Here is a 14,621-nt window from a genome sequence, read left to right on the forward strand (position 1 = left end):
TGACCCCATCTTCACTAACGCTGGTCCCTTGGGATCTCCGCCAGATCCCAACCTGAGTCATTCTCAATGGGTGCAGAGTCTGAATCCTTGTCCCCATGCCCCCAAGCCTCCTCCTTCAAGCTGACCTTAAGCCATCAAAGAGGATGCACTGGAGAACAAGGGGTGGCAAGTTTGCCTCCAGTCCATCCAGAAATTTTCAATCCCTTTCACTTTGTCTCCAAACCTGCCCACTGTCGGAGCCAAGCTTGGGTCCCATAGAGGCAAGTCTTCTGGGAAGAGGACCATGGAGGGGCTCAGTGATGCTGGCAAGCTTTAAGCAAGTGCTTGACCACTTCTGCTGCCCTGAAATGAGGCAGCCATCTGAGGAACACTGCACCCAGCATGACCCTGGAGGTACTGGCTGGTTGGCATGCGTGAAGAGGAGATCAAGCCATGCAGCTGTCCTGGCACCTGGGAGGCCTCCATGCTGTGGGGCCCAAAGTACTCCTTCTCCAGCCATAAGGCTAGTGACAAAAGCCATCTTTTCTATGTGAACTCCATTTTGGCTCTTGGGCCAAAAAAACAGGAACCAAGATGGAGGGTCTCTAGGCTTTCATTGGCCTCTTCCAGCCACAGCAACTCTGTTTAGGAACAAGGTCCTTGGGGACCTGAAATCTTGAATTGTGGAGGGTATGATGTTGGCCCACACATATTCCCAGTCAGATTCTGCAAAGGCCTCCAGACCCCGAGTGCTGGAGCATGCTGCACCTATGGCATGATTTAGGGAGTGGTGGGAAGAGGCCCCTGAGGAGAACTTAGCTGCTCTCTCTCATGAAGCAGCATCTGTCAGCTGTTTAGGAGGGAATGGACATTTGCCCATTCTGACTGCAGCCTCCAGAAGGTGGACACTTTGTCTCAGGTTATGTGATGACTGGCCATCTTTGAGGGATGTTCCCAGGAGTGTCTATTGAGGCTGGACACGGCCAGTCCCACAGCTGATGTCTGCGTCATCTTCCCAGTCAGTGACAGGATCTTGACCAACAGGACAAGACCCACCCTTCTCGCCTGTCTGGGCCAAGGGGGCTCCAGCCTCAGCCATGTGCTTGAGAGATGTGAGGAAGGACAGCTGGGAGACCCATCCAGCAACATCTGTCCCTTAGCTATCCAACTCAGAGTTGTGTCAATATTCCAAATTCTAGAATGAATAAAGCATGCCAGATACCAGGCTAAGTTTTCCTTTGAGGCAAGTTCTGTCACCAGATCTGCCTTACAACTGTAGGAGATGAGCAGCACTCGCCAGGCCCTGGTTCCTGACCCCTACACTCAGAGAAACGGTTCTCATCACCATACATGCCACACTGCCCTCATGGTCCTAAGGAAGCCCTCCATGTCCTGCAATGTCCCTGGTTTTTAGACCCTCTCAGCCTGAGAAATGTAATTCTGTGAGAGATGGGGTCTTGTGGCTAGAGGCTCAGCTGCCCTCTCCATGGTGCTGTCTCCAGTGTGGAGAGAGATGAGCCTTGCACATGCCCTGGACGGTGTCTCTGCTCTGCATTGGAGGGCCAGCCAGATGAGGCTGGCATCAGGCCATGCAGGAGCTTTTGGGCTAGGTGTTCATGTAAGCAGACACACACCCTCTCACACACATCCACACACAACCACTCCCCCCCATGCACATGCCTATACCCACACATACCACACAAATGCTCACACACCCCCATGCACACATCTACCCCCATATACCACACATACCCATGCACACACCTCCCCTCACTCTTACCACACACCACTCACACATACCCACCACACTACTGCTCACATACACTAATGCACACACTTGTCCATATGTACATATACCACAACCACTCATTATATATCCATGCACCTGCCCATACATGCATACCACACAACCACTTACACACACCCATGCACACATCTTCCCCCACAGCACACCACTGCTCACATGCACCCATGCACACACCTGTCCACACACATGCACACCACACAACCATTTACATACACCTATGCACACAACTTTATGCACACACATGTATTTGTGCCATACCCCCTGTGACACACCTGTTTGCATACGCGCTCTTGCACCACAGGTGATCCCCTCAAAAGGCCACGGAGGTGACTGTTGAAGTGATACTGCAGAGTTTCAGTGAGTCAGGTCTCGCTAAGCACAGTTGTTACTATAGACTTGTTGGGTGCTGTTGAATCAATTCTGACTCACAGTGACCCATGTGACAGAGTAGAACAGCCCCACAGTGTGTCCTGGGCTGAATCTTTATGGGAGCGGATTGCCAGGTCTTTCTCCTGCAGAGCTGCTGGTGGGTTTGAACTGCCAACCACTAGTTTAGCAGCTGAGTGCTTAACAGTTGTGCCACCAGGGCTCCTAAATATGCTTCATGACAACACATTGTGCTTGGAGGAGATAGAAGCAAATGTCACAGAAACAAGCTCACTCAAAAGCAGGCAAAGTTGTAGTCTGTAGAAGTTGTCTTCTGATGGACTTACACTTCGCCATAATCCTGCAGAGGGTGCTAGACTGGCCTCCGGCCAGAACAACCCCAGAGGCTCTTAGAGGACTTTATGGACTGCCAGTTCCACTTGGAGCACAGGGCAGGAGCAGGGGGCAGCCAGCAGATAGCCCCGCAGTGAGAGCGCCAACCTGTCCAGTTTCCCAGAACCCCAGGTCCATGACACCCTGCTGTTGTTAAAATATCTTCTTACAACAGTCTGCTTTTAGGAGTCTGTTTCCTCCAGAAACAGACCAGCCACTGACTTTCATTCTAAAGCTGCATATGTGCAACACCCGTGAAACCCTCATTGTGGAGGGGCTGAGACCAGGCACTTACCCCTTCGGACTTCTTGTCTGGGAAGACACATGTAGCCCCGCCAGCTGTGAAGTTACAGTAGACTTTGAATGAGTCCCTGGAGCACCCTTGGTTGGGGTCCACCCAGTATTCACCTGGTAGAGAGATACAGAGGCAGGAAGCATGTGAGAGCTGTTTGCCGGATGAAGCCAGAGCATTGCCAGGTGTCAGCCAGCAGTCAGAAAATGAGGCTGAGCTGAAGTGCTGCCACCACAGCCTTCCTGGGGCTTGCTGACTGTTTCTCATTTCCTGCTGGGTCCACAAAGAATTTTGGATAGACCCATTCCCCAAGAACAGCTGGCCAAGAAGTACATCAACACATGTTCTGGTAAGCAGGGCTAGGCGGGGCACTGCCCACTTGATGGGTGGATAGAAATTCAGAAAACGTTCTGGAGGGAACTTTGAAAACTCATGCCCTTGAAGCAAAGTCTCCTGCAAGCATAGAGAGCCCTACAAATCTTGCAGGAAAATGAAGAAACTTTCCTGCTTCCCATGGGAGAAAAGGGAAACGAGTATAATTTTATATTTCAACAGGTGGGCAGTCTTGATTTAAAGATGGTAAGAATGAGGATGATTTACATCCCATGATACCCCAATGTTTGTTTTCCCAAGTACAGCATCTAATACCATACTGATCCTGATCCTAACGGCAATACTAAGTCTAATACTATACTGATATTAATATTGATCTTGATAGTAAAATAATACAGATTTATTGTTGTTAGTCGCCATCAATTGGATTTTGACTCATGTGCAGAGTAGAACTGTGTTTTTAAGGCTCTGGCCTTTTGGAAGCAGATCATTAGGCCTGTCTTCCAAGGTGCCTCTGGGTGGGCTCAAACCACCAGCCTTTTGGCTAGTAGGCAAGCATTGAACTGTGCCACCCAGGGACCCCTAGTTATACTAGTGGTGACACAAATAGCAACCATCATACTAATGCTGATTATAACAGTAGCACTCACATCAGGGCTGGCTATGACTGCTCAAAGCATTTGTTGCACATCTCATTAGACAGTGTCCTCTAATAGATGGATATTTTATTCCCAATTTATAGGTCAGGATCAAGGGGCTCAGGGTGAAGCAGGTCACCCTACTGAAAATGGCTCTGATAGGACAAGAACCCAGGTCTGTCCAGCTGCAAGCCTCGATCTCCTCCTAATGCCTGACTCCTAAGGACCATGTCATCTCACTGTGTGATGACCCCATAAGGTGAAGAAGGGTGAGGCCCTTCTCCATCCCCACTCCACAGATGGGGAAGCTGAGGCCGAGAGAGGCCAAGAGACTGCCGAGATCTATTCAACTCCAAGTTCTGTGTTCTCCCACTCCGACTCAGCTGTACTGTCCATGCCACACTCCACTTGTCCTGTGGGCCTGGTAAACCCTCACTACATCCACCAGAGCTGCCCCACATCCAGGCCTTGTCCCCACCTGTCAGGTTCTGCCCATGCACTCAGGCCCTTTCCTAACCTGCAAGGCCCTGGCTCCCATGCAGGCCTTGCCCCATATACCTAGGCCCCACCCCTACCATCCTGATCCTGCACCTACTATCCAGGCACAGCCCATGCACCCAAGCATTGCCCTAAGTACTATGTACACAGGCTCCACACCATGCATTCAGGCCCCTCCTCCACCAGACCCTACCTCAAACACCCAGGTCGTGTCTCTACCAAGTCTCACCCTACACACCCAGGCCACACACCACACACCTAGGTCCCTCTCCTACCAGGTTCTGCTCCATGCACCCAGGTCCTGATCCATGTACCCATGCCCCACCCCTACCAGTCCCCACTCTACATACTCAGGCCCTGTCTCCACCAGGCCCCACCCCTACCAGACTCCACCCCTACCGTCGGGGAAGTCAGGGTGGCAGAGCTGCAGGTCCTTGCAGGTGCGGGCGGGGTTCTGCTGAGTGCCCAGTGGCCGCTTCATCTGCTCGATCTCTAGCTTCAGGGAGTTGAGTGAGCCGAAGATTTCCTCCATGCCATCGGCATAATCCATGTAGTTCTCACCATTCCCCTCATCCATCAGCTGGCTGGCATCAATGTTCCGCCGAGTCCTGGATGCCTGGATCGGCAGGGGCTGGATGACTTCGCCTGGGGGGCCCTGGGGTAGGAGAAGATTTGGTAGGTGAAGAGGACTGGATGGTCCTAGGGAAGGTGCAGAGCCAAGGCAGCAGGGTTCCCACAGGGGCCTTCCATATCATGTCCCACCTACATGGCACCTGTCCCTCCCAGCACCTTTTTTTCCCTCTTTTTGTCTTCATATGCACCTGTCCAGCCCCACCACCAGCTCCCTGTGACCTTTGGGGCCAGTAACTCCAGCTTCACAGGCCTGCCCTGCCCCTCTGCGATGACTGACCCTCCGGAGCCACCACAGCCCACTCACAGCCCTACACAGTGTTTCCTGTCCCATCCCCAGTGGGACTGAAAGCTGTGCCCTGAACACACAGTGGAGACTTGTTAATGCCTATTGGTGCACAAGCCATTCAGGCTGTGCAGGAGGACCCCCCCCAAGAATGAAGATGGGGGTGGAGAGAGTCACAGCCAAAGGTGGCTGGTAGGACTGTTCCTGTATCATGATTGCTACATCCTGGTGTACAACTGAGCCTCGTCCTATACCTCAGATGAACTGACACTCTCACACACACACTCACACACTCACACTCACACTCTCTCTCCTTAGGCTCTGTGGCAGGGTCTTGTGTGACTTCTGCTGTGCTGTCTCAGGCAGGACCACCCCATACAAGCCTCTAATAGACACTGCATGAGCAGAAGCTGCCATAGAACTCCCACGAACCCCCAATCCCTCCCCAGGGCTCAGTGGCCACTTACCGGCAAGCCAGGAGGCCCTGGCTGGCCTGCCTCACCCTTTGGGCCAGTGGGACCCTGGAGGAAAGAAGAAAGAACAAATTCCCCTTGAGCTCTAGAATGGCCTTGGGAACCTTTGTGGAGAGGTGACACAGCATGAGGGAGGGCAGAACAATAGGTCTGAGTGCAGGGGGACCCTGTGGGCCTTCATGAAGGCCCCTGGGATGGTACTTTGGGGACAGTCTGTTTTCCTAAGGTGGGGTGGACAGCCCATACTCCTGGGCATGTGAGCTGGCTGTGTGGACCTGTGCTCGGAAAGTCTAGAAAAGGACAGAGCCTGAGGGATGGACCATAGGGTACACAGATGGTCTCTACCCACAGAACACACCCTCCCCTCCACAACCCCTCAGGCAGCATGGGGTCCAAGACACAGCCACTTACCGAGGAGCCCTTGGCGCCTTTTGGACCAGGAGGACCCTGCAAGGGTGGAAGGCAGAGAAATTAGTAGCTGACAGTGCCCTCATCCGGGGCATGTGCCCAACCACGGTCCTACCCAGGCCTCTCCAACCTCCATATGCCAGCCTCTCCCTGCAGAACTCCACACACGTGCTGGACTGGGAGGCAGGGATGGCCAGACATGCTGGGGCTCACCCTACAGGCAGGGACCACTGGCCCAGGCCAACCACCCCAGTCCCCAGCTGGCAGAACTGAGTGAGTGGGGAAAGGTGGCATCCTGGCCTCAGGGCCCAGACAGACACACCCTCTCTGAGGGAGGACAGAGCAGGGAGATGCCTGGGGGGCACTTGGGCAGTGACTCAAGGCCCAGCCCCTGGAAAGACACAGAGGCTAGCTGGGCTGGGCAAGTGGAGGATAAATGCTATAGGAGTTTTGAGTCCTGGGTTTTGCAGCATGTATATGGGAAGCCCTGGGTTTCACAGTAATGTTAAGGGGCCCAGGTTAGGGTACCTAGACACTGGGTCTCCCTGCTTCTCCTGCCTGGGGCAGGCTACCCAGTACAGAAGGTGCCACCTCCCTGTTGACTGGAGCATTCCCACTCTCCCTGGCCTTCTCAAAATCCTTAAGGATGATTAAAGTTTATGTTTTTCCTAGATAGCCCAGAGACAGAGGCTCCCTTCTTCATATCCACCCTAAACTAGGGCCCCGCAACTCCATTCTTGCTGTCGTCACACAGAACCCCAACTTTGGGTTAATGAGCAAATCAACCCTGGGAGCCCAACCCTGCCTGTCTCCCATGACTCTTTACCACACACTGAGACCAGGACCTATCCTCCTGCAACCACCCTCAGCCTCCCTGGCTCTCTGTCTCCCTCAGGAACAATCAAGGGAATCACTTCCCCTGCCAGATACACACCGGTAAGCCAGGGGGTCCCGGGGGGCCAATTGGGCCAGAAGGACCAGTGATACCCTAGAAAGGCAAAGAAAACTCAGCGTTAACTGTTACATGACAAAGGGAAGGTAGAAATCCTGCACTCTGTACCCCTGGCCACTTTCAGGGCATTGGTGGGTGTCACCTGTCCTTGTGGGGCCAGAAGCCTCCTGAGAGGCTGCTAGCCTAGCACCAGAACTCTCCAGGATCTATAGGACCATGGGAGGTGACACTGACACATGACATTGCATTGACCATTATAATTTGAAATACTGAACTGACTTATGTCCACTGCCTGCCCCCTTGACCACTCTGTCGTGGCTGGTTCCCTTTCTCTCTGCTCTGTTCATGGTGCTGGTCGCTCCCTCAGAGCAGGCTCCAGGGGTAAGGAGTGCCTGGAGCCCTGTCCACTCAGTCCTCCACAGCTTCTAAACGTGTGGCCACGTAAGTACACTGCCAGAACCTCTCTCCATCAGCCTCTTCACATGTAGCCCAGACCAAGCCAGGGGCTCAGAGTGCCGATACATTCGAAACCCTTCCTGCCTGCAGAAAAGGCCCCTGTAGCAGCCCTCACCTAGACACGAGCCCAGCCCTGACTCCCCTCTTGACCCCAAGCCCAGCCCTGACACCCACCTTGACCCTGAGCCCAGCCCTGACTCTCAGCTTGACCCAGTGCCCAGCCTGGACTCCCACTTTGATCCCACATCCAGCATTAACTTCCCATGAGGGTCTCAGCTACAAGCAAGGGCAGAGCACCAAACTTCATGTCAGAAGAAAGTGCTCTACTTCTTTACCTTTATTTTGTAGCCCATGGGATTTTGATCATTTTAAGAATTTCATAAATTCATAGAATCACATCTCGAAAAGGAGCTACTAGCCAGCAAGTAGATTCACTGAGGATCTGTCTCACAAACCTGCTCTCCCTTGGGGCCGGATGAGCCCTGTGGGCCAGGGAGGCCTCGGTCACCCTTCTCCCCCTGTTCACCTGGAGGCCCAATGAGTCCAATCAAGCCTGGATGACCCTGAAGAAGACAAAGGCAGGAAGAAGCATTGGGGCAATACCTCATGTCCAACCACCAAGAAAACTAAACCCACTGCCATCAAATTGACTCTGACTCACGGTGACCTCATGTGTTACAGGATAGAACCGCTTCACAGGATTTTCTGGGATGTGACAATCTGGTCCCATAAAGATTACAGCATTGGAAACCCTATGGAGCAGTTCTACTCTGTCCTATAAGCTCACTATAAGTCAGAATCAACTTGATAGCAATGTTTTGGGGTTTTTATCAGAATCTTTTGGAAGCAGATCACCAGATCTTTCTTCCATGGTGATGCTGGGTGAGTTTGAATGGGCAACCTTTAGGTGAATACCAAAAAACCCAAACTCACTGCCATTGAGTCAGGCCCAACTCATAGCAACCCTTCCTTGGGTTTCTGAGGTGATATCACTACGGAAGTAGATTGCCCAATCTTTCTTCTGAGGTGTGGCTCGTGGGTTTGAACTGCCAGCCTTCTGGTTAGTAGTCAAATGCCTTAGGGACTATGCCACCAGAGCTCCCTTTAGGTGAATAGTCAAGTGCAAACAGTTTGCACCACCAGGGACCTGGTGTTCCACCATGAGGGCCAATTAGAAGTGGTGGTACATCCATGAGCTGGGACATCATGAGTCACTGGTCAGCAACTCATGAAAGGGTGACAAGCTCACAAGACAGTCAGGCAACAATACAGTTGCATGATGTGACTGTTACTTGGTTGAAAATTATACCTAAAGAACAAGTAGGGAGACAGACACAGCTGGAGTACAATGATAAAAGTGATTTTTCCTGAGTGATAATTTTATGTTTATGGTTTTCCTTTATATGCATTTTCCATTTTTTCCCATAGTAAATGTGTGTGTCCTTTGTTATAGGAATCAAAACCTACATTTGTGTACTGGCATGGAAAGAACATTGTAGGATATTATAAATACAACAATTATTTTTTATGTTTTTACAAAAAGGAAAATCTGCTACATATGCATGTATATGTTTGCTTAACATGAGCCCATTGAAAGTTCTAGAAGGATTTCTCTCACTTTCATTACTTAAGAGGCTGGGGGTGGGTAGTGGTAACGAGCACTGGAGTAGAAAAGGAAGGTTCTCTATTGCATTTTTTATATACAACTTGTTGTTTGGTTTATGAGTATATTTTACATTTATAAGTAAATCAGTGTGAATAGACAAAATCACCACCAACTTTTAAAAAAAAGGTTTTGCCCCCACTGCAAAGTGCCCCCACATGTCCTCTAGGAAGTAATTGAGAAGGCTGTGTCCAGAGAGAGTGTCTGCTCCTTGGATCCTGAGCGCCCTCAGGACCTCCGTGTCTAGTGGGATGTGGAATGTTCTTTTTCTATTCCTACATGGATACGCTTCTCCCAAACTGCTCAAGGGCTCCCTTGGAGGCAGGGACTGTGCCTGAGAACCAATATCTATATTCTTTTTCCTTGTTTTTCCATCTCTAAGGATGCTGTCATGAGCCTACAGAGGCTCATAATAAATACGGGTGACTATCTGGTTCAGCCAGAAACCAAGGCTGTTGAAGGTCTCAGTTTGGACCGCATAGGCACTGTAGTTCCATCTTACCTTTTCACCCTTGGGACCTGAGTCTCCTTTGAGGCCAGGGAGTCCAGGTGGGCCCTGTAGAAGAAGGCAGAGGGGTCATACTCCTCATCCCAGGGGTCCCATGTGACAAACCACCCTCTCCTACCACTACCACAGAAATGTCACTCACCATGGGGCCAGGGGGACCATCTGGGCCTGGGGATCCTGGGAGACCTTGTTCACCCTGAAACACAATCAACCTTCCATGTGAGCCACACATGGCCCATCCCTATGCCTGGGTCCCACTCCCGGCAGTCCTCTGCCCCCATCCCTGACCACAGGCTCCCTCCTAGGCCATAGCCCACTCACCACAGGCCCAGGGATCCCCCGCAGGCCATCAGGCCCGGGCTTCCCTGGTGCCCCCTGGGGGCCGATGGGGCCAGTCTTCCCAGGAGGGCCTTCCAAGCCGGCTTCTCCCTAGAGGGCATGAGAAGAACAAAGGAGTGGCATCAAGGGGCTTGGGGCACCTGATCACACTAGCTCACTATTCCCAAACTCCAGGGTGCCTTTGAGGGAGCCCTGATCTCCCCCAGGAATCCAGGAGCTGCCCCAAATTCTTCACACTCATTAAGGAAGCTCTAACGGCCAATTCCTCATCTCACTCTGTACCTCAGCCAGCTGGGCACCTCAGTCTCTCACAGTGGACATGATGGTCACAGTGGTGGTTATGACTGCTATGGTGAGCATGACAGTCACCACAGAGATGAGGGTCACAGCCATGATGAATAACAGACCACCATAGCAGATAGAGTGCTCACAGAGGACACATTAGTTATGATCACCATGGCAGATGTGTCTGTGGCCACCATGGTGGACATGGTGGTCACAACTAACATAGAGACCCCATCCACTGTAACAGACACAGCCCTATGACAGACAGAGTAGTCACAGTGAACATGATAGCCACAGCCACTCCAGCAGTCACGGCCACCCTTTCCTGAGCAAACATGAGGCTGTAGGATTTCTACTATCACGTAATCACACAGCATCTCTAGGAAGGAGGTAGATAGTGTCATTATGGGTGGGCCCCACCAAGGCCACACTGAGAGATCATTCTGGTGCTCTGAGTGCCAGGTCCAGCACTCACTCTCCTCTTTGGTCCCAGGAGCATAGCCTTGTGTTCCTCTCCACCTCAGGTGTGAGGAAGCAGAGACCCAGCCAGGTCATAGGTCCAGAAGGAGTTCACCTAGCCCATTTGTGGCAGAGCAGAACTTAAACCCAGTTTTTCTGACTCCAGCCCCACCCTCCTCCTCCCTCAGATGCAGGGTGGACAGATGTGTGATATCGAAAATCACTACCACAAGGGCTCAGGCCCTCAAGAGCTAATTTCCTTTGGAGAAGATTGTTCCCTTTCCTGGGTTTGTGACAGGAGCCAGGTCCCCGTCTGGGGCTAGCCAGCAACTCTCCACCCTGTGGGTGCACCAGGTTTGGACCCCTATCCTGCTCACTTGCCTGCTGCCATGTAGCAGCTCTCTAGAAGGCCTGGCTAAAAGCACATTACCTTGGCTCCTTTCTCTCCCTGTCTGCCTTCGGGGCCTGCAGGCCCAGGGGGACCCTGGAACAAATAAGAGAGTCACATGTGACAAGCTTGGCCAGCAGAGGCAGCCCGATGAGCTCAGTGTCTAAGGAGACAGGGCTGGAAGCAGAAGGTCCAGAAGGGTGGCCGGGCAGGGTGGGAGACAGCTTCAGCTGCTAGAGTGAGGACCTTCCTGACTCCTCTCCAGAATCAGGCCCCTTGGCCAATCTGGGGGGCACTCCTCACCCTGAACCTGGGGCCTTTGCCTGGTTCCATGTCAGGCAGCCTAACTTCACACAGCCCCAGCAACCAGCCAGATTTGTCAGCATGCAAATGACAGCTTTGCATCAAGTTCTGACTTCTCAGAAAGGTCTGACACAAGGAAGGAGTCTCCCGCTTAGTGGGTGTTTTCCTCCCAGGACGCAGGTTACTGATGGCGTCTGCAGTTGGCCCAGCATGAAAGAAGCCAGGGCACAATGCTTACACCCACTCTGACAGCATGGTGTGAAGCTGAGCAGAAAACACACTCAAACTCAGCAGTTTCCCTATCGGTGTTGCTGAGAGCATCTGGGGTCCACGTGCAGAATGGCAAAGAGGGATACATTTCATGCAGGAAACCCCTAGGCGAAGAGAGGCTTGCAGAAATATTTACCCTTTTTCCTGGAGGCCCTGATGGACCCGGCTCACCAGTCGGACCTGGAGATCCCTGGCATTAGAGAAAGAACACACGGATATTTCAGACTCAGGTCTGTGAGACTCAGACAGAGTGGATCAGGCTTGTCTGCACGCCATTTTTTCATTTTAGCTACCATTGGCCTTCGAGAATGGCCTCTCCCTTCAGAGGTCATATGGGAAGGTCTCACCAGGAATTCTTGCTCCATCAGCCCACGGCCTCACTGCACTGGGAACTACCCCACACTTAGCTCCTGGTACATGATGGCTGGCTTAATCCCTACCCCCAACCTCCCCAGCAGGAGCTACCAAGTCCCCTTTAACCAAGGTGCAGGGAGGAGAAATACCACCCACCACAGGCTAGAAATGAAGGAATCAGAACAAAGACCCAAGGACCCAAGAGCTGAATGTGTGCCCTTAACCCTTTCTTTGCATTGCCGCTTATCTAAGATTAGTAACATTGACTTGGGCCTCTGGGTGCATCATTTCAGACAGCAGTTTGCTGTGTTTAATGTGGGGTAGGGGCAAGAGTAGCTGTAAGAACAGAGGTCACTGTAATGTGAATCCTGTCCAGGGGTCTGCTTCACAGCAGAGGGATTCTCTGCTTGAAGCCGGGGTTAGAAACATCAATGTCAAGTGTGGGCTGCAGTGTCTGATGTGGTGTCAGTTCATAGGGTAGAAGCTGAAGAGCTGTGAAGAGAGACATGTGGCCCTGTTGGGCAGATATACAGGTAAATCTTAAAGCTCCTGAGGAAGTCTGTGGGGCGGGCTATGAAATCCCTGGGGCTGTATGCAGAACTGCTGGTATGATTTCCACATATAGTACAACCACCAAAATAATGCACACATGCGTATAATGCATATAGCACACATAGGAAACTAATTTGTGAAGTGGTTACACATTTTGCAAAAAACAGTATAATGTATGTGTTATTTGTGTAAATATACAATACATGCATTTTTCTTCTAGAAGAGGGTCCACAACTTCCAACAGACCCTCAGAGGGAGCTCATGCTGTCATTTGGTTAAGAATCAGCCTTATCAAGTAACTAGGCACGCATTTTTCTCAGAAATCAACAGAGTAAGCTTTGACATTCTAGGACACATGCTGACACCCTCCACCAAGAATGTGGGCCAGAATGCCCAGGTAGCTCTGATCATGGCGCACCCACCGTTTGCCCAGGTTCACCATCATCTCCTTTGTCCCCAGGTGGACCATCTTGACCCTGTGGAGACAAGACCAGGTTACTTCCTGCCACCTGGATGGTGCCCCAAGTTCACGCACCAACACCTGACACATCTCTGGTCTCTTCCCCTAACCCAAGTCCCCCAGAGTTGTAACCCAGTGTACTCAGAACAGGACATGCATGCACCCCTGTTTAACTCTCAGAGTGTGGGTGCCTTTAGGGAGGGTGCTGTGCCCCTAGAGGAGCTCTCTTGATTCATCAAAGAGAAATAACCAGAAAGAAACACACATGGGTCTGACACAGGGCAGGTCTGTGGCTGTGGGGGGAGCAATCAACCAATCAGCCTTGTCCTTGTGATACCTACCGCAGGGCCTGGCTCTCCAGGGGGACCAGGATCTCCAGGGAAGCCCACAGGGCCCTAGAAAGGAGAGGGAAGCACATGAAGTCATGAGCACACACTGTCAGGCCTGTTGCAGCACCAACAGTCATCCTAATCATCTAGCTCCCAGAGTATTCTGACAATTGCCTGCAGTGCACTCCACATCACAGGCAGGTCCTTCCTGGACATGACCTCATCTCACCACCAAGGAAGCCTGGGAGGTAGGCAAGATGGGGATCAGAACTCTAGCCTTCCAGGAACAGGCAAAGGAGGGTCAGGTACCTGCCCACACCTCCACTCCTGGGAGCTCCAGGCTGAGGCCAGAGCCTGACCTTCAAAGCACAGAGCCCCTTATTATGCAAAACTAGGCCAGAGGAGGGGGTGTCTGTGGGAGCATGGTGGCCTTCGCATGGTACTTTTCAGCCTCATCCACAAAGGTGAGGCATTCTCCAAGGATGGACCCTCCAAGGCCTTCTTCTCTAACCCAAGTCTCCCCTTTCTTGTCTGGCTATTGTGGTTCAATAGCTGGTTTGGTAACTTCTAGATCTGGAGACACGTAATAGTCATGGACATTTCCCCAAGCAGGGTGCACCCTGACTTCTCAGGCTGACCCGGGTGCAGGGCTTATGGAGCTACTCACAGGGCTGCCTTTGGGTCCGTCATCTCCAGGGGGGCCTTTGGGTCCGGGGGGTCCAGCAGCACCAGAAGGGCCTGACTCGCCCTTTTCCCCCCTCTCTCCTTTGGGCCCCTGGAGGGAAAAGCAAAATGTCCACGTTGTGCAGAGCAGACCTCACAGTGGCCAGAGGGAGTGCCTTACCCTGGTTTATGCCACATCATCTGTCTAACCAATAACTAGTGAGGGCCAACTGTGGCTGGGCATTGGCCCAGGGCTAATAGTCGCTCTACTCCCCTCTTGGCCCTTAGCTATGACCCCTGAGGGTCTGCCCCCATTTGCCCCTTGATGCTGGGCCCAGGAGCTCAGTAGGTATTGCAGGCACTAAAGCCAGGCCTCGTGTTGGGAGGGACCAACACTTGGATTAGAGCAGGCAGCACAGACCACAGGGGGCTGCAGGGCCCAGATCACCCCCTAGCCCAGTGGTTCTTGGGTGGAAGGAATGGCTAGAGACTAAGAAGTCTTATTCTACCCAGAGGCTGCCTAGGCCTGAAAGCCTC

At 52.2% G+C, this 14,621-nt stretch overlaps 1 protein-coding gene across 1 annotated transcript in view; it reads right to left on the reverse strand.

Moving 5' to 3' along the window:
• COL5A1 (collagen type V alpha 1 chain) overlaps positions 1-14,621 on the reverse strand; it is a 195,452-nt gene that overhangs the window by 12,255 nt on the left and 168,576 nt on the right. The window contains exons 50-63 of the mRNA XM_007954294.1: positions 14,089-14,196; positions 13,434-13,487; positions 13,055-13,108; positions 11,863-11,916; positions 11,196-11,249; positions 10,004-10,111; positions 9,825-9,878; positions 9,677-9,730; positions 7,967-8,074; positions 7,038-7,091; positions 6,107-6,142; positions 5,690-5,743; positions 4,706-4,961; positions 2,841-2,953 (exon numbers count right to left, since the gene is read on the reverse strand). Coding sequence (XP_007952485.1) covers positions 2,841-2,953; positions 4,706-4,961; positions 5,690-5,743; positions 6,107-6,142; positions 7,038-7,091; positions 7,967-8,074; positions 9,677-9,730; positions 9,825-9,878; positions 10,004-10,111; positions 11,196-11,249; positions 11,863-11,916; positions 13,055-13,108; positions 13,434-13,487; positions 14,089-14,196 — 1,161 coding nt within the window. The remainder of the gene's footprint in view (positions 1-2,840; positions 2,954-4,705; positions 4,962-5,689; positions 5,744-6,106; positions 6,143-7,037; positions 7,092-7,966; positions 8,075-9,676; positions 9,731-9,824; positions 9,879-10,003; positions 10,112-11,195; positions 11,250-11,862; positions 11,917-13,054; positions 13,109-13,433; positions 13,488-14,088; positions 14,197-14,621) is intronic.

The sequence above is a fragment of the Orycteropus afer genome, unplaced genomic scaffold (assembly GCF_000298275.1).
Source record: "Orycteropus afer afer isolate SDZICR_OR568_19922 unplaced genomic scaffold, OryAfe1.0 scaffold00456, whole genome shotgun sequence".
Taxonomy (NCBI): Eukaryota; Metazoa; Chordata; class Mammalia; order Tubulidentata; family Orycteropodidae; genus Orycteropus; species Orycteropus afer.